The sequence below is a fragment of the Salvia splendens genome, chromosome 9, assembly GCF_004379255.2.
Source record: "Salvia splendens isolate huo1 chromosome 9, SspV2, whole genome shotgun sequence".
In the NCBI taxonomy this organism is placed as follows: Eukaryota; Viridiplantae; Streptophyta; class Magnoliopsida; order Lamiales; family Lamiaceae; genus Salvia; species Salvia splendens.
Genome location: NC_056040.1, coordinates 7,119,840 through 7,144,121, shown reverse-complemented (window position 1 = coordinate 7,144,121; position 24,282 = coordinate 7,119,840). Strand labels below are relative to the sequence as shown.

The following is a 24,282-nucleotide window of genomic DNA, read 5'->3' as shown; positions in this document are numbered from 1 at the left end:
AGAGAGCTTGGACTATGAGTAAGGAGATTTTCATCATTCTCCCATGCCCTTTCTTGTGTTCACATTTACTTGAATCTTCTCTTCTGACTGGTTTAGGATCAATGAAAACGATCTGTTTAAGCAAGACTGGAGAAGCAGATCGAAAAAAGACATACTGCAGTACATCTTCTCCAAATGGTTGCTGGCATTCCTTATTGGGCTGCTAACAGGGCTGATAGCCACCCTCATCAATCTCGCGGTTGAAAATATTGCAGGATACAAACTTCTAGTTGTCGTTGAATACATCGAGCAGAAAAGGTACAGTCACATACCTTCTGGCAAGTGTGTGTTTAGTGTTTCAAATGTCTTGATCATACCTGCGTAGAGATATTGCCTGGATGATGGAACTTGTAATTTAGGATTGCTTCAATCTTGATGGTCGCAGATACCTAATGGGATTCGTATATATTGCTGTGGCAAACCTTCTCCTAACTGTGGTGGCTTCCGTTCTCTGTGTCTGTTTTGCACCTACAGCAGCAGGACCAGGGATTCCTGAAATAAAAGCTTATCTCAATGGAATTGACACCCCCAATATGTTTGGGGCAGCACCATTGTTTGTGAAGGTGCCCTTTTATACAGAAAATTTAGCATCTCATATCATTGATCATGTTGAGTCACAGTACCATCACATCAGCCTTAACTATCCAGCACTCCCATGAACTTTTTCTTTCAGCCTTATTTCTATGGACACCAAATTTTGGACTGTATATATATAATCTACTTAAATTAGGAACAGTTTCAGAAAGGTTATCAAGTAATACTAATAAAGGGAATATAAAATTATATAGGTAGAATCAAATAAAAAAAATTCCCTGAATTAAGTATTAATCAATTTGGACCATTGATCTTTTTAAAACTTTTTTTTTCCTTGAGTTAGCTTGCTTGACCCACGAGGCAAGATAAGAAGCCATCATGATGAACTTATTCTCCTCCGTATTTGTGTATCACACTAGTGCCACTCTAGCTATCACTGATATGCCAAAAGCTAGGAAAAATACCATCTTGTTAGCTGAGAGGTGTGCTACTCGCATCATCACAGATCATTGGAAGCATTGGAGCAGTTTCTGCTGGATTAGATCTTGGGAAAGAAGGTCCTCTGGTGCACATTGGTTGCTGCATTGCATCCCTATTGGGTCAAGGTGGTCCAGACAACTACCGCGTCAAATGGCGTTGGCTAAGATATTTCAACAATGACAGGGACAGACGTGATCTAATCACATGCGGCTCTTCAGCTGGAGTCTGTGCTGCTTTCAGGTCCCCAGTTGGTGGTGTCCTATTTGCTCTTGAGGAGGTGGCGACGTGGTGGAGAAGTGCTCTCCTTTGGAGAACCTTTTTCAGTACTGCTGTTGTGGTTGTAATTCTTAGGGCCTTCATAGAGTACTGCAAATCTGGAAACTGCGGCTTATTTGGGAGAGGAGGCTTGATCATGTTTGACGTGAGCGGTGTTTCTGTAACATACCACCTAACCGACATCATCCCTGTTGTTGTCATAGGAATTCTTGGGGGCATCTTGGGAAGCCTCTACAACCACTTTCTCCATAAGGTCCTCAAGGTCTACAATATCATAAATGAGTAAGCACCATAAGTAACTTGTACTTGCCTGACTATATGAAGGTCTTTCTTCAATATTTAAAACTATCCGAACTGTCCTCTGATGTTCCTGTTTTCCAAGTCAAATTTAAATCAAATGTATCAGAAATGCTAACATTGAGGCAATTTTGCAGGAAGGGAAAACTGCCTAAACTTCTTCTCAGTCTGAGTGTATCCCTTTTCACTTCTATATGCATGTTTGGGCTTCCTTTTCTAGCAAAGTGCAGACCATGTGATCCCGCCCTACTGGATATGGGATGTCCCACAACAGGTGGAACAGGAAACTTCAAAAAATTCAACTGCCCAGCAGGCTACTACAATGACCTAGCCACTCTTCTCATTACCACCAATGATGAAGCTGTTCGGAACATTTTCTCCATAAACACTTCTGATGAGTTCCATATTTTCTCTCTCATTCTCTTCTTCATACTATATTGTATACTGGGACTCATCACCTTTGGTATTGCCGTCCCATCTGGTCTCTTCCTCCCTATCATACTCATGGGTTCTGCTTATGGTCGTATTCTAGGCATTATCATGGAACCATACACGAAAATTGATCAGGGCCTCTATGCTGTTCTTGCAGCTGCCTCTCTTATGGCTGGTTCCATGAGAATGACTGTTTCCCTGTGTGTCATATTCCTTGAGCTCACCAACAACCTTCTCTTGCTCCCCATTACAATGATAGTTATTCTAATTGCAAAAACAGTAGGCGACTGCTTCAATCCAAGCATTTATGACATAATACTGGAACTAAAAGGACTACCTTTCTTGGACGCGCATCCTGAGCCATGGATGAGGAATATTACAGTTGGTGAGCTTGCTGATCACAAGCCAGCAGTAGTCACCCTAAGTGGAATTGAGAAGGTTGGTCGAATTGTGGAAGTACTAAAAAATACCACACACAATGGTTTCCCAGTCGTAGATATAGGAGTGGTTCCGCCAATGGGGCCACCAAATGATGTGGCTGAACTCCATGGCCTGGTCTTGAGAGCTCATCTCATTTTAGTGCTGAAGAAAAAGTGGTTCCTGCAAGAAAGAAGAAGAGCAGAAGATTGGGAAGTGAGACAGAATTTCACTTCCATGGAATTGGCTGAAAGGGGAGGCAAGGTTGATGAGGTTAGAGTAACCAAGGATGAAATGGAGATGTTTGTTGATTTACATCCCTTGACCAACACGAATCCATACACGGTGGTCGAAAGCATGTCAGTCGCCAAGGCAATGGTGCTCTTCAGGCAATTAGGGCTCCGCCACATGCTTATTATACCCAAATATCAAGCAGCTGGGGTAAGTTTAAACTGCAATTTTTCGTATTTCTGACTCAAAATGAAGACATGGATGTATTGCTAAAGTCCATGCCTGAACATCTACTACAAAAATATGGTAGCAGATCATTGTTTATATATCCATCCCAATTGTTTTCATTTCACTAAAACAAAATTGATAACTATAGGATAAACATACGATACTTAAGAAATATGATGCAGGTAGAAATAAACATATCTAACCTGTTGTTTTGACCCTTCAAACAGGTGCATCCTCTGGTGGGAATTTTGACAAGACAGGACTTGAGAGCCCACAACATTTTGAGTGCATTTCCTCAATTGGAAAAGTCAGCTGGAAATAAAAGGGGACATTGATCTTCAAGACTTCAACACAATTGTTCATTCACTTTCCAGATACATCAAAATTCTTCTTTTAATTTTCCCATCATTTTGTTGCATAATTCATTCTATAATCCATATGCATAGAATATACAAAGGGGTGTAGATTGTTTATCACGATACAAATGTTAATCGTACATCATTTATAATTCATCACATCTCTTTGATCAATCTATCTATATATACAATGTTGCTCAAAATAGCAGTTATATAATGACAGAAGATTGAAATGTTTTGTCATTCAGAGCTCATTTAACAAAATTTCTCCAAATCTTTGTCTGGATCACATATATGGATGTAGAAGTGCTCCTCAAGCCAGTCTTTTCTTTTTCCCAGATTTTTTTCTCTTTAATTTTCCTCCAGAGCCTCTCTTGAACACAGCCAGGACCTCAATACTGCACATATAAGGACACCACGCTAGATTAGTCACTTGTAAAGAAGATAACTCGCTTACAAGAGCAGTTCAAAGACCACATCTTCAGGTTTAGCACATGACCTCATAAACTGACTTTTATCGCCTATGTACTCAGTACAAAATTTCTAAGATAAGCTCAATCTTATAGTCCATCTCAGATTAACCTCATTAAAGCATGCTCCAAAAGTATCTGTTAACATACACTCTTATCTTTACCAGTACACTACATAACTAGCATTCTATTTGCTTCATGTTTATATTATTACTCTTGATACATAGAGACGCAGGCAACACGTCACAAAAAAGGCATTCTCATCGGTGCGATATGGTAGGGTAGCTAACGTTTTGAGTTCAATAAATTATATACACTGGTTTCAGTAATTTTATACCTCCGGTGAAATAATAGGAAAAGGGACTCGGGGACTCCCGATAAGAAGGGGAAACATAAATATATATAGAGAGGGAGAGGGGAGAGAGAAAGACCTCTGTGTTCCAGGAAAAAAATTGAAACCATGCGCCTTGGTCAGTTCCCATGCCCTACTAGAGAGCAGAGATTTGCAATCCTGTAGGTAAAATGCAGGATTATAAACTCGAAATAATAGTGACAGGTTTCCAAAGCCAACAACTAAAGGTTTTAATAAAATTTAGAAATATCATATATATTTCGAACTTGGTTTAGTAATGCTGAAGCTCTGGGCGCAACAATATTGAATACTACCTAAAAGGTAGAAACTACCTTTTTGAAACTATCCCATCCACAGCTGATATATATAAGAGTTTGTGGAAGTGACGGAGCTTCATCTTGAGCCATCTGGCCATTACTTTGCACAGAAGTCTCTCTTTCTCGAAGAACCCATGGTCTCTTTTCCATTTTGACCTTTTTCTCAGAGCTGAAATAATATGTTAAAAGTATGTACAATAATAAAAAGCAACAATTCACATGGCTTTGAAGTACTCTTTTCAAGCAATCCCTAAGATTTTCATCATAGCCCTACCTGTTTCTCCTCATGAATGCCACAGACTGCAAAGCACCAAGCAGAGATGGATCTAGCCCTTTCCTAGGAGGGTCAACCACAACGACATCGGATCCCAGTAGCCAAGTGTGTGGTTCCTGAAAATTTGTGGTAACTGATAAAATGAACCCATATGCTGCAGCATTGTTTTTTGAATAGCAGTTCAAATGTACTGCAAGGTGTGTGCTAGGATCAGACTGAGCTCCAATTCATTAACTTCATGTCATCATGTGCACGAGAATTAGCTGGTAATTGCTGTAAGTATAAACATATTTTGACTAAGATAGGGAATGAGGGTCAAAATGTACTTTTGAGGTATCTGCTTGATGCCAGCTGATGCTACTCTCCTCATCAATTTGTAATCGAGAAGCTGTCTTTTCAAAAGAATGCTTTGCTTCTTTATTCACCTCCACACATTTCACAGACCTGTTAATATGAAAAATTTTGTAACAAAATGCTGTGCCTAGTTACTCATTTAATTAATGACAAGTAAAACCTCAAATATCAATTCCACCTGCACTTCCTTGTGGCAGCTAAAGACAAACCAATCACCCCAGCACCAGCATAAAGATCAACAACTGACGCTCCATAAGGGACGTATTTTTGAAGTTTACGGAGTAAAGAATCAAAAGCCTGCAAAAGTTCCAGGGAATAGGTCAATCATATTCTAGTAATGCATGTACAATTTCGGTTGTCTAAGGAACAAACTTTCATATTAGTCGCTCAACTTTATGCAGCCACAATATGTAGCAAGCAGCACACTTTCAGTAAAAAAAGAGGCACATGTGAAAGTAAAATTATCATTTTCATTGAATAAAGAAATTATATGAGCGTTTACTATATCCGAACCCGTGTATTTGCTTGCCCGAAGCTTGAGGGGGCTATTGAAACATCAATTCCTCCAACATGCTCCCAGAAGTCTGACTCCCCTAAAAGATGTCTCCATCTGTTCCCAAAAATAACCTGTACCAGCGCCAGAGAATTTGGGTACTGAGAGAATGTTTATTTGACTATGTATCTGTTTGCTTATGTTAAGCAGCTGTTCTCTTGAGCAAATATAGGTAAAGATAGATTATCACGAATTTCCATGTCTGTCAAGAATGACTTAGTATCATTACAAAACAAAGACTGGGCTGACATGTTAATAAGTGTTATTAAATCAAATAACTTCAGTAGATACAGGCATAAGCATTGTGAACAATGGAGGCTTTCAGAGAGAAAATATGAAGATATAAACATGTGTACAAGTATATGCAAGTGTCTTCCTAACAGTTTGCACTTCCTTAATTTAAATTAAGCTGTCAACATGATTTGCATATTTTTCAGATACCTTTCTCATACTCTCAAAGGTATTTCAAATAACATATGCTAACTCACAGAATTGGGAGTTGATGATGAATATTAGCTGTTGATCTAAGTCAAATTTTAAGACTTGATTTCGTCAGATATGATTGCTCATCATTAAAAGAAAAAAAGATGTGACTTGTGAGATACTGAAAACTCAAAGTCTCAAAATATCATATCATAGTTGGATCAACATCTTATAGGTTATCTCTACAAAAACATAATTGGTCTCTACATTTACATTCATCCACGAAGAAAAGATTTATTCCCCATAAGCAGGTAAACAAGGAAAACACTATTCAAAATTCCCCACATTCAAAAAGGAAACCCTATCCCATAGGGAAATCTCCTGTCAAGCAGTCTTGTTCTACTTTCTCCACTTTAAAAGTCAATATGAGAACGACTAATAGGTAACCAAAGATGGGCCTTAGAAATCCAGAGCAGCTATTATAACCATTGCATGAATATAAAATATCATAAAATCAAAATAAAGTGTGTGAAGAATGATTTGACACAAAAATAGTACGGTGAACTCTATTGTATTCACCAGGTTTACAATGCAACCAAACAAATACTTTATGTATAACTTTCATGAGAAAAACTCACATTGCTTGTCGATGTCTGAAAGTTAGCCCAAACAGAATGAATCAAATGTAGTTCCCTCCTTGGCCCCCCTTTTCTCCACATGTACTATCATTCGGATATCCATCAATAGTAGTAGAAAGGATTTTTATACACCAAAGTGCCAGTAAAATAATTAAATTAATCTTACATTGGCCAAGGCATTTAACTTTGCAAAACTAGTCGAATTCTCACTTCTATCATTCCACACCAAAGTAACTTGCACCTTACCTGTTATATTTTCATGAAATCCATAAGCTCAATAATCAACTAAGCCACAATCTATAATGAAATATACACCGACCATTTTTATATCTTTCTGAGGCAGGAAGAGAAGTGCTGTATGTTGTGACAGCCATCTAACCGGTGCAATTTGTTTCCATGAAAGAAAATGTTAGTACCATCCATCAACAAGTGCTGAGGAGGAATCCACTTCATATTCTAGGAAAATGAAGGCATGGATTATACATTTCCATTAAATACATCACCTGGACATATCTTAATTCACCCGTTCCTCCGTCTTCATCATAGGGCTCAATATTAAGTTCGGCCATTCCTTAAAGAAGTACACAACGCAGGCACCATTGGCAACATTTAACGGAAAAGGTAATTCAAGAGGTTTATTCTAAGCTGATATGGAGTCTCACCTTGCTTGAGCAGGTCAACAGCTGCATTCATGCTCGGATGATGAGCTACAGAAAGAAAACTCGTCAGCCATACAAATAACAAACACAATGTTGTAGCCGTTTATATATAGAAAACCAAAAGAAAGCAACTGATATTGGTTAAATTGGTCATTATTTGACCTTTGCATTCAGGAATATCAACCACATTATGAGTGCCCTCTTCATAAAGACCAATTAAAGGTTTCATAGATAAGCCTCGAACTGCAAGCTTGGCACGACACCTCCATCCCCACTAAGAATTAGAAAAACAAAATTCAAAAAACAAATAAATTTACAAAAGTCCTAGATTTAGGAACTGTACATGAACTTACAAGTCTGCAGGTATCGAAAGTGAAGTTAGAAACACCGGTGCTCTTAAAGAATCTTATCGCCTCATCCAGAATAGGTGGCTGGTGCAGGTTGTACTCGTGAGTACAACCGGAGCAGCTGCAGATTTAGTTAGAGAGAGTATTAGGAAAATTTCGCAATCAAATTACCACGAATAAGATATTTCAGTGAGACTGAACCTACGATTCAAAGTGACGGCAGTGAAGCTCACAGGAAGAGGATTTGATAGGGTTTGTCTTAGGCTCCTCGTGAGTGAGCAGTAGAGGCGCCGACGCCGTCTGCTGAGAAAATCTGGTTGTTGCGGATGGTGAGGCGGTGCAGCGTGTGACAAAAGTGAAGGAGGGTGGCGGGGCACGTGCGGGAAGCGAGAGGAAGCTTACGACGGCGGCCATGAGTTTGAGCTGCGGCTGAACTGCTCGTGGCGGGAAGCATGGTGATATAGATTTTCCGATGTCCATTATCTATTTCATGAAATCGCTCTTTGCGCGGTCGGATATGTTATGCGATTTATGGTTAAACCTTTAATTTATTAACGTATTTCTTTTATTTGAACGGATTACAATAAATAAAAAGAAAAAAAAAGGAATTCATAAACTGTTTTGGATATTTTTTCAATTACTAGCTACGGCTTGTGAGGGGAGCTTCTCAATGATGCCCAAGTGTTCGACGAAATGCTGAGCAGAATCTTGCCCACACCCTGTCAGCAAAACCAAAATATGCAGCCCTCCACCTGTCCTTGACAACCAAAGAACCACAAATCCCCCAAAATCCAAGGAAGAACCCGATCCCAGCTGAAACTAACACCCACAGCTTCTCGTATCTATCTTCGTCACCATCACCTTCTTCTCCACCGTCCACATCTGGAAACGGAGCGCTATCACATCGCGGCAATGGAGCACCACACAGAATCTCGTTACCTTCATAGATTGACGGATCATTGAATGTCTCGAACTGATTACCAGTTGGAATCTGCCCGGACAGATTATTATTCGACAAGTTCAAGTGGTTCAAGAAAGTTAGCGACGCCATGGTCAGTGGAATTGGCCCCCAAAGTTGATTGCTTGACAAGTCCAACGTCTCAATCCGTTCCAATTTGTCGATATCAGTAGGGATTCTCCCAATTAGGTGATTCCTCGACAGGTTTAGGGTTCCCACTTTGAATAGGGCCGTGATTTCTTGAGGATTTTCTCCGGAAAATTTGTTTATCGAGAGATCAATGCTGTTGACAAGATACAATATAGAGTCATACTGCAGTAATCTTCCCTTGGCAACCAGCTGCACCCGCCCTTGGTAAAGCTGATCAGTGTCTTCGGGTGTCAAGTCTCTCTGAAACCAGCTGAGGTTCTTGAAACAGGCAGGAATTGACCCTGACAGTGCGTTTTTCGATAAGTCCAGTATGTGTAGGACTGAGAGATTGCATATTTGTGAAGGGATGTTCCTTTTGAACGAGTTGTTTCTCAGGCGTAGGATTAGCAGTGATGTCATCTCAGCTCCAACCCAAGGCGGGATAGCTCCAGACAACGCATTGTCACCTAGATCAATGCTGACTAGCTCTGTGCAGTTGCTCAAGCTGGAGGGTATTTGGGAAGAAAGGATGTTGCTTGAGAGCATCAAGAATTTGAGAGCATGTAGGAATCCTAGGGAAGAAGGAATTCTGCCGGTCAGACTGTTGTTTGAGGCGTCGACATTGTAAAGCATTGGTATGCTGGAGAATACATCAGGGATTTGCCCCTGCAGGTTGTTGCTTGAGATGACTAAAGTGGTTAGTTGTGTCATATTTCTTATGGAAGATGGGATTGTGCCACTTAGACTGTTTCTTGAGATGTCCAAGTCTGTGAGACGCAATGCTGTCCCAATATCCCGTGGAATGGCCCCGGAGAATGTGTTGTTCCTCAAATACAACGAGGTCACATTGCTTGACCAGAGTGGGAGAGGTCCCTCGACGCTATTTTCACTCAGATAAACGTTGGATTCACTGCTGAACCTTAACTCCTTGGAACTTCTTGGGAACCTGTCCATGCAGTTGGTTGTTTGCGACATCGAGTTTGATGTGAATCAAATTTACATTGTTATTCCCATAACTTTACATGATTTATATAGTTTGATGCTTGCAAAAGTGTGTTTTATGGTGTAGGAAGAGGAGTAATAGTGAAACAAAGAAGGAAGTTCGTAGGGTGAAAAGCTGTGCAGAAAGCTCTCAAAAGTGGCCACCTGGCCGGGTTAATTTCATGCCCAATAATTCACCCGGCCGGGTGATTTTCGCGAGGCATGGAAAGTCCAGGAGGGGTCGATTTCATGTCACCCGGCCGGGTGATTTTTCAGTTGAAAAATACCACCCGGCCGGGTAGTTCATTTTAACTGCTATATTGCAGTTTTGTGGCGGTTTGAAAAATGTGTAAAGGGAACGGATGGGACGTGACAAGAGAAAAAGGGAGAGTTGGCAGGAGGATTAGAAACAGAAAAAAGGTGGGGAGAGAGAGATAGATGTGACGTGAGGGAGCTTTAATGATACACCAAAAAAATTGAGGAAAGAGGTGGCGGCGAATTCTGAGTTTCTGCCATCATTCCGACGCTCCGTTTCAGAATCCCAATTCCACTCAACGAGAGCAAGCTTCCTACGGTTTTCATTGCATATTTCACCATGTTTCTAGGCTAAGCTCTCTATGTTGCTCCGAGTTGTAATCTAGACTTTGTATGGATGTTTTTACACCATTGATATCATATGTTTGTGTCCAACAATGTGCTCAATATTTATTCACTATGTTTTTGGCTAATAATGTAGTGATGTTAATTCCTTTGCTATTGTCTCTTTAACATAGTTTAGGAATGATTGATTGTTGGATTGCTATCGAATTAGAATTGTTCAGAGGATAATTTGATAGTGGATTAAGTAGGAGATTATAGTAGAGGATCTTTTACTCCCGCGCTTCCGCAGGAGTTTAATATCTTTGAAAATTAATTCATGGAACAAGTGTTCAGCTGACTGTGAATTATACGTCACAAACATGTTCAGTGTACGTGATTAGGTTGATGTGTTTAATCCCTTCGTATGTTTCATTGTTAAAGGTGTAGAACAATACAAGCCTAGTGAGCAACTTGGAGTGACATATTTTTCCGTTCGAATAGTCTTCCTTTAGTTAACTTGTAGCTTTATTTTGTCGATAACTTTTGGAAATCAAAATCTTCAAAACAAAATACTTTTTTTTTATGTGTTTTCTTAATTTTGGAGTTAACTAATCTTTACCTTCCCTGTGGATCGACACTCGAAGTATTACAATCGACACTGTATTCTTGCAGTATTGCTGTAATATTAGAGTTTATTAAATCGACTTGTGTGATAATACACTTGATAATTGAACTCGATTTTTACACATCAAGTTTTGGCGCCGTTGCCGGGGAAGGCAATAGATTGTTTAACTTCTAGTTTGTGTTTTGTTTTATTTTTATTTGATCTTTCTCTTATTTTTGTAGGTACTCATTTCGTGTTCTTGGATGTGATAGCCATCTACCGCGTCTGGACCTGAAGACGAAGAAGTATATTTTCTAGGTGACATCTTTTAACTCTTAGTTAGATAGTTTAGTTTTCACTTATGCACACACATTTTATAGTACTTACCCCGAAGTTGTCGAGAGGTCTCGCTTTCGGTAATAGGAAATATATTGTGCCTGTGTTTGGTGTATTTTCTGTTGTGTAGGTATTAAAAAAAAAAGTGAATGCACACGCGATCACAGGGTACACCACCGTTTGGACTACTCTGTTATCAAAGAAGGAAAGGGTCAGGAAGTTCAGCCGGGTTTGAAATTCAACAGGATTCGCCGAGTCCAATCAGAGATAACCCATTGTTTGAAAGTAGTGACAGTGATCTAGAAGCTGAGTCGATGGCCGACAATAATAACAACAACGCTGTCCCACCACCTGGAGGAAGGTTCGGTGACACTCTTAGGTCGGGAGTCGACTTTCTAGGAGAATTCGCTTACGCGAATGACAACGTGAACATTCCTCCTCATTACATTAGCTTGGTGAACGGGGAAAATCTCTTCCATGGGCGAGACGATGAGGATCCAACGAGCCACCTCAACGCGTTCTACGAATTGACGAACTCTCATCGACCCCCGAATGTGGACCATCATCAGATTAAGAGGGCCTTATTCCCTTTCTCACTGAGGGATAAAGCACGGGCGTGGTATGATTCTATTCCGGGATACAACATAGCCACATTCCAAGAGTTGAAGATGTTGTTCCTCTTGGAATATAACTCTCCGATGAAGATTGAGAAGTTGAGAGAGGAGATCACTACCTTCCGACAGAAATATGATGAGTCTTTTGCGGAAGCGTGGAAGAGGTTCACTGAATTGCTTAGGAAATGCCCGAGCCATGGTCTTGCTCCAGGGCATGAGCTACTCAAGTTCTACAAGGGACTCAATAATGAAGGCACGAGCTTGGTGACTGCAGGCTCTAATGGGAACTTGGACGACTTAACTCACGAGGAAGTGAGAGCCCTGTTCCAAAGGTTGGCGAACAACCAAAGGAATTGGCATAGTCCGAGAAGAGCGGCAGATAAGATGGGAGACACGTTTGGTGCTACCAAGGATACAGAGAAAGTGACGGCAATTGAGGCTCAGTTGGCAGAGATAAGCACTCAAATGAGCATGATGACTAAAGCAATGAAATCTTGTCAATTGACTCCTCAACCTCAAGCCGTTGCTGTTGTGAACTGTGGATTATGTCAAGGTAGACATTACACGGATCAATGTCCATGTCTTCAGGGTCAGCCAGTGGAGGACGTGAACTACATTGGCAACAATCGTCAAGGGTTCAACCAAACCAATCAGTACGGTAATCAACAGAACTGGAGGCCTCAACAAGCGAACTGGAATCAATCGGGTACTAGTAATCCTTCGGGTTCTCAATGGCGTAATAATACCCAACCTCCAGGTTTTGAGAAGAAACTTTCTATGGATGAACAAATTGGACAGATTTTCTCTTTTATGACTAAGAGTCAAAAGGAGAATGACTACTTCAAAGAAAAGACCGTGGAAAAGTTTGGGCAGTTAGAAGCTACAATGAGGAATCTTGAGACTCAAATTGGGCAGATTGCTACAGCATCTCAAACAAGAATTCATAATGCTATCCCGAGTGATACGGTGCCCAACCCTAAAGGTTTTTGAACAGTGCAAGGCAGTTAAGTTAAGAAGTGGAAGGGATCTTGAGTCTCCAATCATGCTAGATGCACAAAATGGCTCGAACATCTTGCATGCAGGGGCGGACAAGTTGTTTGGCTCACAAACCTCGCACGCAGGGGCGGACGAGGGGATTGAGTGGGCTACTACCGAAGCTAGGGAAGGTCAACAAGAAAAAGAAGAGTCAACCATGAGTGATATCCACAAGAAGAATCCACTAAGTCCGGCAATGGACCCGAAGTGTCCATTTAATTTTCCAGATTTTATCCCGCCACCACCTTTCCCAGTCGAGAATAAGAAGAAGGGTAGGAAAATAATTCAAGAGAAAGGACTCGATTGGATGATGAACATTATCAGGAAAGTTAATGTAGATGTGTCCCTGGTGGATTTGTTCCTACACTTTCCTAAATTCTCCAAGTTTTTTAAGGATCTTATTGCGAAAAAGGAGAAGATACAAGACGAGGGTGTGGTGATATTGAGCGCATTTTGCTCACAATTTGTGAAGGGAAAGATGCCGGCAAAGAGAAGAGACCCTGGAAGCTGTGTGATCCCATGTGAGATGGGAGATAAGAAGTTCCCAAAATGCCTGCTTGATCAAGGCTCGGGAATATCATTGATGGCTCTGAAAACCGCACGGTCAATCGGTCTAGAAGCGAGGATTGAACCAATCGACATTGACCTACAATTGGCGGATCATTCAATTGTGAAACCAAAAGGTATCATCGAGGATGTCTTGGTGAAGGTTGATAGATTTGTACTCCCGGTTGACTTCATTGTCCTAGAGATGGAAGAGGACAAGGATATGCCTATCCTATTTGGTAGGCCATTTTTAGCAACCGGTGATGTTGTGATAGAGACCAAGACAAATACGGTCATGTTTCGAGTAGATGGAGAGAATGTGGTGATCAAGCAAGAGAAGGCGGGGAAGCGCCTATTGGAGCCTGGATAGAAGGGAAAAGGATGAAGGAGGTCGAGCCAACGACTATAAACAAATGCGCTGATTGGGAGGCAACCCAAGTTTTTATTTTTCTTTTATCTTTTGGTTTAATTTGTTGGAGGTTTTGTTTGCTCAATTCTTTCCTCCAACATTTATTTTGAATTGAGTGTTCTTTTTGTGTGTTTTGTTTTTGTTTGTTGTTTGTGTAGGAGCAACATGGAGAGAGGACTCACACTGGAGCTTATGAGGAAGCACACCACCAAGGAATATACACCCACCCTCCCACCCGAATGTACTACGGATTTCATGCCAAGTTTGGGGGAGTTTTCTTTTCCCTAACTTTATATGTTCTTCTTTACTTGCATTGAGGACAATAAAGCATTCAAGTTTGGGGGGGTTGTTTGAAGTTGACTGATTTTTTATGCATGATGCATGTTTATTGGGTGTATTATATGCTAAAGTGTTGTGAATCATGTAATTGACGGGTGCATGCTAGATCTTCGGCTTTCTGGTTGGGAAATCTTGCTTGATCTTACTTGATCCTTGAAGCTTAGGATGGATAGAATCGGTGCATGAATTTACTTGAAAGAGCATGTTGTGATTACAATCGATTTCTTGAGTTGAGGAGAGTGTGAAAATCGCATGTCTTGTGGAAATTATGTTGGACTGATTTGCTTTATCGAGTGAAGTGCTTGCGTTCGTTTGTGTCAACGATTTGGGAGGATAAGGCACTAGGATGAACTCTATGGCCAAATGATCACATGCCTAGTCCATCAAATGATCCCCTAGAAGCCACTTTGAGCTTAATTCCCTATTCTTTGTGTAAACACTTAGCCAAACACTTAGCTACTTAAATAAGCCTAATTTTAGCCTCATCAATTGACCTTGTTACTATTTGGGCGCTAAAAACAAGTTTGAACTTTGGTGATTTGAGTTTTGAGTGTTGGGTGATGAATTGTAAAGTGTAGACATTTTTAGACTTGATGTAATGTATAGGTGAAAAGAATGAAGTTCTTAGAGAAAAAAAAAGAAAGAAAAAGAAAGAAAAAGACGACCTCCAAATTTGCAAAAGTCGAGGTCTTATTTAGAAAAGAAAAAAAGAAGAAGAAAAAAAAAGTTGTGAAATAAAGTAAGAGCTTCTATTTGTTTTTTTAAAGATGTAATCTTGTCTAGAATGATCTCAAGTTTGGGGGAGTGAGTTTGGTTGTAAAGTGTTATTGTTTGATTCTTTGGAAGGAAGTTGTAGGAGGAAAGAATTTAGCACTCAAATGTGTAGCTTTTGAGCTCACTATCCATATTTATCCTACCTCATCCTTAGCCCCATTACAACCTTGAATTAAGACCTTGGACCTTATTGTTGATGCTTGTGGATGTTTTGTAAATAACTTGGTAGAGTTAATGAAGTTTGATTTGAAATCCGCGAGTCTATGTGGTAAGTAATGCTTGACGAGTCAATGATGACGGTTTGAGTTGTATGATCACATGTTTGGACTTACTTTGAAATGCACATTGACTTGAAGTTCTAAGTTGATAAGTGTTGGTTCTTGAGAGTGGGAAATCTTGATTGGAATTGTTGGAGGTTTAGACTTTGTCATTCATGTCTCTACGTGATTCATTCTTTTGAAAACTTTTGAAAAAAACTTTTGTGAGTTGAGCTTCAAAAGTGTTGTGTTTTATATGATCTTGCCCGAGGACGAGCAAGTAAATAAGTTTGGGGGTATTTGATGTGAATCAAATTTACATTGTTATTCCCATAACTTTACATGATTTATATAGTTTGATGCTTGCAAAAGTGTGTTTTATGGTGTAGGAAGAGGAGTAAATAGTGAAACAAAGAAGGAAGCTCGTAGGGTGAAAAGTTGTGCAGAAAGCTCTCAAAAGTGGCCACCCGGCCGGGTTAATTTCATGCCCAATAATTCACCCGGCCGGGTGATTTTCGCGAGGCATGGAAAGTCCAGGAGGGGTCGATTTCATGTCACCCGGCCGGGTGATTTTTCAGTTGAAAAATACCACCCGGCCGGGTAGTTCATTTTAACTGCTATATTGCAGTTTTGTGGCGGTTTGAAAAATGTGTAAAGGGAACGGATGGTTTAATGATACACCAAAAAAATTGAGGAAAGAGGTGGCGGCGAATTCAGAGTTTCTGCCATCATTCCGACGCTCCGTTTCAGAATCCCAATTCCACTCAACGAGAGCAAGCTTCCTACGGTTTTCATTGCATATTTCACCATGTTTCTAGGCTAAGCTCTCTATGTTGCTCCGAGTTGTAATCTAGGCTTTGTATGGATGTTTTTACACCATTGATATCATATGTTTGTGTCCAACAATGTGCTCAATATTTATTCACTATGTTTTTGGCTAATAATGTAGTGATGTTAATTCCTTTGCTATTGTCTCTTTAACATAGTTTAGGAATGATTGATTGTTGGATTGCTATCGAATTAGAATTGTTCAGAGGATAATTTGATAGTGGATTAAGTAGGAGATTATAGTAGAGGATCTTTTACTCCCGCGCTTCCGCAGGAGTTTAATATCTTTGAAAATTAATTCATGGAACAAGTGTTCAGCTGACTGTGAATTATACGTCACAAACATGTTAAGTGTACGTGATTAGGTTGATGTGTTTAATCCCTTCGTATGTTTCATTGTTAAAGGTGTAGAACAATACAAGCCTAGTGAGCAACTTGGAGTGACATATTTTTCCGTTCGAATAGTCTTCCTTTAGTTAACTTGTAGCTTTATTTTGTCGATAACTTTTGGAAATCAAAATCTTCAAAACAAAATACTTTTTTTTTATGTGTTTTCTTAATTTTGGAGTTAACTAATCTTTACCTTCCCTGTGGATCGACACTCGAAGTATTACAATCGACACTGTATTCTTGCAGTATTGCTGTAATATTAGAGTTTATTAAATCGACTTGTGTGATAATACACTTGATAATTGAACTCGATTTTTACACATCAGACTTCTTGCAGCTGCAAATCCATCTCCAAGAACCAACGAGGTATGGCATCAGAGATCCCACCAAAGTTGATGATGATTGTTTTAAGATCAGTTAGGTTTCTGAGGAATGTTGGGAACTTGGGGCCTAATTGGCAGCCTTGAATCTTGAGGTACTCAAGCTTGAAAGGAGGAGTCCAGCCGGAGCTGATGTTGAATTATGAGGGAAATGTTAGAGGAGAATCTGCCAGTGGAGATCTCCCTCAAGCTCGAGAGATTGGCAAGATGGGCTTCTGTGACGACACCTTCCCATGAGTTGAGAGACATGTCGAATGAGTTGAGGGAGTTAAGCTGCCCAAAGCTCTCTGGAATGTTCCCACTCATCTCATTGTCTTTGAGGGAAAGCAACTCCAATGATGATAAATTTCCAATTGTTTGTGGAATTGAATCCGTGAATGAGTTTTGCGAAAGAATGAGATACCTCAGCCTTTTGAGTTGGCCTAATGTGGTGGGAAGATTGCCATCAAATTCATTAGATCCCAAACTTAGGCTCATCAACTTGCTATCTGAGCATCTAGATAGCCCATTGACGAACTCCGTTACACCACCATTGAGTCTGTTGTTTGTAAGAGTTAAGAGTCTGTAAATTACAGAGTGCTTCGATCCCTCCTGGGAGAGAGCCTTCAAGGTAATAATTCGAAGATAAATCCAACTTTTCAAGGGAAGTGAGCTCAGAAAATGCATCAGGCAGAGCCCCATATAGGTTATTTGCATTCAGATCAAGACTCTTGAGTCTAGTTAGATTGAACATCCACTTTGGCAGTGTGGAGTTGAACAGATTACCTGAAAGGTCAAGAACCAAAAGGGATGTAAAGTTGAGGGATGGGACAGTAGGTGGAGGATCAATGAGCTGACACTGTGGCAGATGAAGCTCCAAGAGAGAAGGCAGGGTGTTCACAGCTTTGAGCCAGTGAGACGAAGTGGAGTGAAGATCAACGCCTTTCAGATTTAGGTATTTCAACGAAGAGAGGCCGGGTAGCCAGTGCAGATCATTTGCAACAGATTCTGAGGTGTATAAACTTTGGTCTAAATACTGCAAGGCAGAAAGATTCCCAAGACTTTGAGGTATCCTACCACTAAAAGAAGCAGTAGAAAGATTGTGATATGTCAATCTTGAAAAAGAGCCAAGGAAATGAGGAACTTGAGCCCCAACAAAATTGTTCATGCTCAAGTCTAGATGCCTCAAGTACTTCAACTGAAGCAAAGAAGAACTTATCACTCCACGTTGGAGACGTGTTGGTGTTGCGGGGGCTGAGCTTGACCACATCCGCAGTTGTGCTGCTGCAGCTGACACCTCTCCATTCGCAGCAATCTTCTTCTCCCCGCCAAGAAGAGAGCCTACCTGCTGGATCATTTAGATTTTCTTTAAATTCGAGCAATCCTTTCTTTCATGTTCTTTGCAACATTTTGTTTGGTGAGGAATATAGGACAAGAGCATGAGAAAGAAAAGATGGCGAAGTGAAACCTTAATCATATTTGTTTGTGCTTAGATTAAGTTTTGCTGTGAAAGCAGCTCAAATGGGATACATTATATATAGGCATAGTGTTTCTTACTATTTCATGAGATTATTTCTATGATTTGCGTGTTTGTTTGCTTGGAAAGACTCATCGTGGTAGATTCCTTTTGTCCACCCCTATCAATACGTTTGACTAACTGAATTCCACTCATCGCACATCATTTTTCTTGACTAAAATGTGAACGTGAAGGCTGATGCAGAAATCATAGATCAATAAACCTTTGTCTAATTTTATTTATTTATTTATGTAGTGCTTGGTTTTCTTAGACAAATGTGTGCGTTGATCTCGAGTCAAGATTTTGGTCCTCATATATACTATACTCCACATATTATCAAATTCAAAAAGCAAAACGATTATTCTTTCTCACCTAGAGTGGTTAATGCTCGGACCAAAGGTATGAATTTGAGTCCATTGTGGCAAGACCTTTTAAAATTTATGTTTATTTGTCAATAAAAAAACATGAAAAATCGCATTGTATGAAAATGATTCTTATTTCACACCTTCATACAGGGGTAGATGCAAATGCAGGAAGTTGCATGATCTCTTAGCTATATATATTTATATTTTGGTATAATTATCCAAAATGTCTTTGTTCACATTTCATAACCTAACAGCTAACACACTACTTACTCTCCAACACCTCAAGATTCCTGACTCAATTGACGCTCATAAAAAATGAGATCATCTGATTGTAGACAAGATCCTTAGCAGTAACCCCCATTATGAAATCCGCATGAGCATAATCCTTGATATACTGCACGTGCAGCTTCCCCACATCATGCAGTTTAAGGCTGTCGAGCAACGTGGCCACATCTCTGACATCCGAGAGAGCATCCTTGCCTCCGTAACTGAGGAAGAGCGGCAGATTGGGAGGGATTCTCGATAGGTTGTAGACAGGGGGCTTCGCTTGACCGTAGTGGACCATGTTGAAAGGGGCATTGCCGTAGTCATACTTTGACAACAGACCGTCTCTTACCGCTGCACACATTGATTGCCATCATCATATACTAATATGTATTAAGGATCTTTGTATTGGTAAGAAGATGTAGTGAAGAGAGCATACTTTGAGCCATGTGAATAAGATTTTTGGTGGAGGTGGATTGAGGCTCGTTCTTGAGAAATAGGTCCACCGTGGATGCATTCAGACAGCAATTCTTTCCTGAGAGAGGGGGGGATGTTTTGTTGTGAATCTGGTTTCTAACACTTTTATAGGCCTTAAACTAGTAATTATTTGGAAAGATATATACCTGTGAAAGCAGTCATGAGATCGTAGCAATCTACATTATTAGCGACACACAATGCTCTCAGAAAGGTGCTTACAATCTTGCTGCGAACGCAAAAGCCAAGATTCATCAATCTAACGTATCACTCAAAGTAAACGTCTCCTTAATAACAATTTGATGAGGCATGTATGTATGTATGTATACCTTTTCGGATTGAACTCCGCAAGGCCAAATACTTTAGTGATCTGAAGAACATAAGAACTTGATAATTAGTCATCTGGTGTTTCATTTTATCGGGTGTAAAGCATATATATATATATATATATAGACGAGACGAGACGACGTACTTCACCAACAAAGGCCTTAGCAGAGAGAACTCCAATAGCAGTGTTCATGTAACTGAGATAAGCAATGGGGCTTAACATCACAGCTGATTTAATCTTGTCCACCTGCATTCCTTCCGAGAAGGATGCCAAAGCTATTAAAGTTCCCTATTTTCCACCAACAATGAACCACCATTGATGAGATTATATCAAAGCAATCAATTAAATAAATCAAATACACAACATTTAATTTGCAATTACCATTGAATGGCCAACATAGTGAACTTTCTGACCGGTTTGTTTGAAGACCAGGTCGATGAAAGATGGTAGGTCATGGCTAACCAATTCGTCCCATGTCCAATTCCAATAATCCTATAATGCACGTCTACTTCCTTCATTAAATGTCTCATTTTTTTCTTTTTTCTCGTCCCTAAAAAATGAGATTTAGGAGTAACATAATGGAGTATATAAATTAGACTTACAGGGTCGGAAGAACTGAGTGTTTGATGGTTGCGGCTGTAACGAGAACCTCGGAAATTGGGAATCCACACATCAAATCCATTATCCGCCAATACCATCGCCAATGACTCTTCCGGTGAATTTATCAGCCACGTCATCCCATCCTTTTCAATTCAATACCGTTTTTCATTAATTTTCCTTTATTACAAAATACTCCACACAAATCTATAGTATAAAAATATAATTATGAGACAACCTTACGCCATTTCCAATCATTTTGTCATGTTTATCCTCATATATATTTTGCATTGGCAAACACCACCTTAATCATTAGGACGGAATGAGTATATTTTTAGAAAAAAAAAACTAAACAGGGGGGGGGGGAGGAGTTTGATCCTATCCATAAAAAGTTGTTTGGATTTAAGGAATAATAGAAACAAATTTAGCCGATCCCATCATTTTTATATACTATAAAAAAACCAATAATAATTTTTCAGTGATGGGCTTAAATATATAATTCTCAACCTATCGAAAGAAACTATGAACCATTTTTTGCTGTCACCAATCACCGCCAAAATTTCGAAAAGTGCGTATTGATAGTTTCATTTTCAATATCTACGTTTCTAGCTACAGATAATAAAATACGCAAATTAGATTTCCAAAATTGATTTCCCGACAAACTAGGTTTTACTGTGCATGAATACATATAGTATATAGAATTAACTAATCAAATAAAAATACGACAGAAAATCTAGTACTGGACTGGTAATTAATTAAATTTGACTTGGCAACATGCATACGTATATGTACCATCAATGTAACGTGATAAGTATAACTAGAAAATCCAAAATAGTTGCATAGTTAATGAAAAATGTAAAGTCTATTAAATTACTTAAGATCGATCATTAATATTCATTTTTAGATTACTTTATATCATACATTAATATTCATATTTTTGGAATATACATTTTTACAAGCAGTGGCGGACACAGTAAGAGGGGGTGAGGGGCTTAAGCCCTCCCCAAGAAGTTTTTTTATGTTTTTTTCTACTTCTAAAATTTTCAAAATTTTCGAAAGCTATCATAAGCCCCTGCCAAATCAATGTTGCTGAGGTCTAAATCTACAAAAATTAAATGATAGGATGGGCTGAACTGAATATGAAACAAAAAGTTTCAGAGGAAATAAGTAATGGTTGTCGTGCAGCGTGAAGAAGAAGACTCAATTTTATAAATTTAATATATTATTACTGTATTGAAACAAGTGATGAGTTGTCATCCCTTAATAAATGCAGCTTCCAATTATTATTGCTTTAAAAATGTGTATTTTGTGTGAAAGTTTCTTTTTGACCATAATTCATTTTCTTGATTACTTAGTTTTAGAAAATGGTTAATAAATTTTAAATTAAATAATGGTTCCTTCTTGACTAAAAATTTATTTTTAATCATAATTCATTTTCTTCCCATATAATCGACGCAAATTTAATAACTGTTTACGAGTTTAATCTATAATTTCAATTGTTCTCTTTTATTCTTCCTTTTCCAATTCTATGCAATTTTTTTAATTTGTCATATTTAATTAATACGTCACTATTATATTGGAAATATGACAAAAGACCTGCTATACAATAAATTTGTAATTTAATTTGATTCAAGTACTCTCATTATTTTATAGATAATATACGGTACCATTTTGATTATGCATTAGACTAGTTTTATTTATAAATATTAATGAATATCTTACACTATTTGTTATGGATGTTATTTTTCGGATAACATGGAGGTTTAAAATTTATACCGTTTAGGTTCATATGAGGGGTAATACACGATCATTTATGATTATAAGCTAAAACGATCGAAAAAGTCCTCTGTATTTGGCTGTCTGATTATGCATTAATTTTTCTTTTATCTCAACTCTCTATCTTTATGCATATAGTTCCGCCCCTACTAACAAAAATTTTTGCGTCCGCCACTGTTTATAAGTGTCGTGATGAATTCGGTTAGATTTTTAAATAGTATTGTCAGAGTAATGGATGCATGTGTATATAGCTAGTTCAATTTTTCAATGTCGTCATCACATATCAAAACAAAACACTTTGCCAAGTTCAAAATTGTCAAATAGGAGTAGTTTTGATAGTAAACCACTAATTTTAATATAAAAAAAAGAAAAAAAATTGTTAAAAGTATTTTACTTCATAATTTGTAGTTGTAAGAGAATCTCCAAGGGGAGAGGTAAATTAATATAACTGCCATATTTACCTTTTTTTCATGAAAAATCATTCCCCAATGGGAGAGGTATTTAAGAAGGTATTATACTTTTTTTCCATTTTGACAAGGTATCTTTACCTCCCCATCAATGGAGAGGTAAAACCTTATAACTACCATATTTGTCTTCTTTTCATGAAAAAACTATATCCAAGGGAAAAATGTAGTATTTGAGAAGGTATTACACTTTATGTTTTTAATATATTTTGTATTATTATTTTATTTTTAAAAATAATTTACCTTTCTATATACATTTTTCCTTTGTAATGTGTTATTTTTAGAAAAGTACTCCCTCCGTCCCGCACTACTCGCACCTTTCCTTTTGGGCACGGAGATTAAGGAATGAGTGATAGACAAAGTCAACAATTACGGTTGTAGGTATAAATTGTTACTAAAAATGGAAAGAGTGCAAATAACTTGGGACGCCTAGAAAGGAAATAAGTGCAAGTAGTGCGGGACGGAGGGAGTATATTTTATTTTTTAAGAAGATAAATATATAATATACTTTTCTATATATCTTTCGCTCCTTAAAAGATGTTCTAATGATAATGACGAGGGAAACATAGACTGGACCAGTCACTCACAAACAAAAATAATTGCACATCGTACTATATTAGTTTTATTGTCGGATTAACGTTATAGCTTTCAGTAAAATCTTTGTACAAGTACTACTTATAAATACGTAAACACACAATCAAATACACACATACATTACTCAAAATAGAAAGTAGATACTCACCACAAGAACACCATGCTGCAGCAATACCGGCGGCCGCTTCTGTCCGGCGACGCCTCCCCGGAGCCCCTCCGGAATTCTCGACACGCTCAAAATGTACCCGTCGTCGGTTGTCACCTTAACAACAATTCAACAAAATATCAATATGATCCCAAAAAAGAAAGAAAATTGCAAATTTCTCTTTTTAATTACTTTAAATTCTTGACACTCATAGCCGCCTACGGTGGCGATTGCGGCGCAAATTCCTTCCGACTCGTCGTCGGGTGGAGATACAAGGCGACTAGAGCCCAATGCTTGATGAGAGAGAAGGAATAAAGCAAGAAAGGCTAAATTGAAAAAGAAGAAGCTGCGATAATCCATTAATTTACACTGGATATTATGAACTGAGGTGTGTGTGGTTTTGTGGGAGTTTCAGTAGAGAATAAAGAATTTATAGTGTGAGAAAAAGAAGTGTGAACACGAGAGCCGAAAATGGAAATATGGAGTATATAATGATTAACTATTTATAAATTCAAGGCTCAACTCGAGATTTTTGTGGGCTTTTTTACTTTAGTGTGAAGGAATGGGCCTTGGCCACGCTGTATTCAAATATCTTAGGGCATTAGCAATTGGGCGTCCTATGGCGCGCCACGTCAGCAGTTTTATCCTCCTACCTCCCCACCTGCAGTGGAGCGCCCTAAGGCGCGCCACGTTATCATTTTTTTAATATTTACAAAATCCATACGAATTTAAAAAAAATAATACATTAAAATACGAATTTCATAAACTTCATTTCATTTAATAAAAATTAATACATTACAATGCGAATTAAAAAAAAAACGCAAACTCAGCGACGGCAATTACGATCTCACACTTCTTCAATCATGTCACTCATGAGTTGTGCATGCTCCTGTTGGTTGCGCATTGAGGCATGTCTAGATAGAACCTCTTCGAAGCCTAACGGT

General features: G+C 38.8%; 4 protein-coding genes, 1 non-coding gene and 1 pseudogene across 6 annotated transcripts; 2 read left to right on the top strand and 4 right to left on the bottom strand.

The window, feature by feature from the left end:
* The window catches only part of LOC121749543, a 34,745-nt pseudogene that overhangs the window by 432 nt on the left and 10,031 nt on the right, over window positions 1-24,282 (top strand).
* Window positions 27-3,491, top strand: LOC121749544 (chloride channel protein CLC-b-like). 2 transcript variants are annotated; one of them, XM_042144109.1, is made up of 5 exons: window positions 27-297; window positions 425-602; window positions 1,079-1,611; window positions 1,764-2,916; window positions 3,162-3,491. In XM_042144109.1, the coding sequence occupies exons 2-5, from the start codon at window positions 432-434 to the stop codon at window positions 3,267-3,269; spliced, it is 1,965 nt and encodes a 654-aa protein (XP_042000043.1). In that variant the 5' UTR covers window positions 27-297; window positions 425-431; the 3' UTR covers window positions 3,270-3,491. The 2 variants fall into 2 exon arrangements, with proteins under 2 accessions (XP_042000043.1, XP_042000044.1); XM_042144110.1 differs by lacking the exon at window positions 27-297 and having other exon boundaries at window positions 307-602.
* LOC121749545 (uncharacterized RNA methyltransferase pc1998-like) lies at window positions 3,383-8,238 on the bottom strand. The gene is made up of 15 exons (XM_042144111.1): window positions 7,883-8,238; window positions 7,684-7,798; window positions 7,493-7,604; window positions 7,334-7,378; window positions 7,175-7,242; window positions 6,991-7,045; window positions 6,838-6,917; window positions 6,672-6,755; window positions 5,571-5,684; window positions 5,236-5,354; window positions 5,030-5,147; window positions 4,704-4,819; window positions 4,445-4,598; window positions 4,192-4,271; window positions 3,383-3,688 (listed from the first exon to the last, which is right to left on the bottom strand). The coding sequence occupies exons 1-15, from the start codon at window positions 8,155-8,157 to the stop codon at window positions 3,604-3,606; spliced, it is 1,620 nt and encodes a 539-aa protein (XP_042000045.1). The 5' UTR covers window positions 8,158-8,238; the 3' UTR covers window positions 3,383-3,603.
* LOC121749547 (receptor-like protein EIX2) lies at window positions 8,317-16,916 on the bottom strand. The gene is made up of 2 exons (XM_042144113.1): window positions 16,785-16,916; window positions 8,317-9,743 (listed from the first exon to the last, which is right to left on the bottom strand). The coding sequence occupies exons 1-2, from the start codon at window positions 16,829-16,831 to the stop codon at window positions 8,345-8,347; spliced, it is 1,446 nt and encodes a 481-aa protein (XP_042000047.1). The 5' UTR covers window positions 16,832-16,916; the 3' UTR covers window positions 8,317-8,344.
* Window positions 11,975-12,081, bottom strand: LOC121749929. Its single transcript, XR_006039733.1, has one exon. It is a non-coding gene; the product is annotated as a small nucleolar RNA R71 (small nucleolar RNA).
* Window positions 18,809-23,810, bottom strand: LOC121749548 (triacylglycerol lipase 2-like). Its single transcript, XM_042144114.1, has 9 exons — window positions 23,531-23,810; window positions 23,342-23,455; window positions 20,365-20,505; window positions 20,144-20,254; window positions 19,907-20,050; window positions 19,764-19,804; window positions 19,584-19,663; window positions 19,400-19,495; window positions 18,809-19,314 (listed from the first exon to the last, which is right to left on the bottom strand). Exons 1-9 carry the CDS (start codon window positions 23,696-23,698, stop codon window positions 18,992-18,994), a joined length of 1,218 nt encoding a protein of 405 aa, XP_042000048.1. The 5' UTR covers window positions 23,699-23,810; the 3' UTR covers window positions 18,809-18,991.

Excerpts from the sequence above, each read along its gene's own strand:
- LOC121749548 (XM_042144114.1), bottom strand. The coding sequence starts at position 23,698 with ATGGATTATCGCAGCTTCTTCTTTTTCAATTTAGCCTTTCTTGCTTTA. Across the intron at positions 23,456-23,530 it reads ATGAGTGTCAAGAATTTAAA|GTGACAACCGACGACGGGTA; the intron begins GTAATTAAAAAG and ends ATTGTTGTTAAG. Across the intron at positions 20,051-20,143 it reads ACTATGTTGGCCATTCAATG|GGAACTTTAATAGCTTTGGC; the intron begins GTAATTGCAAAT and ends GGTGGAAAATAG.
- LOC121749545 (XM_042144111.1), bottom strand. The coding sequence starts at position 8,157 with ATGGACATCGGAAAATCTATATCACCATGCTTCCCGCCACGAGCAGTT. Across the intron at positions 7,046-7,174 it reads GTGAATTAAGATATGTCCAG|ATGGCTGTCACAACATACAG; the intron begins GTGATGTATTTA and ends TGCACCGGTTAG. Across the intron at positions 5,148-5,235 it reads GCTGCCACAAGGAAGTGCAG|GTCTGTGAAATGTGTGGAGG; the intron begins GTGGAATTGATA and ends TCATATTAACAG.
- LOC121749544 (XM_042144109.1), top strand. The coding sequence starts at position 432 with ATGGGATTCGTATATATTGCTGTGGCAAACCTTCTCCTAACTGTGGTG. Across the intron at positions 603-1,078 it reads CAGCACCATTGTTTGTGAAG|ATCATTGGAAGCATTGGAGC; the intron begins GTGCCCTTTTAT and ends GCATCATCACAG. Across the intron at positions 1,612-1,763 it reads GTCTACAATATCATAAATGA|GAAGGGAAAACTGCCTAAAC; the intron begins GTAAGCACCATA and ends GCAATTTTGCAG.
- LOC121749547 (XM_042144113.1), bottom strand. The coding sequence starts at position 16,831 with ATGCCATACCTCGTTGGTTCTTGGAGATGGATTTGCAGCTGCAAGAA. Across the intron at positions 9,744-16,784 it reads TGGATTTGCAGCTGCAAGAA|CTCGATGTCGCAAACAACCA; the intron begins GTCTGATGTGTA and ends ATTCACATCAAA.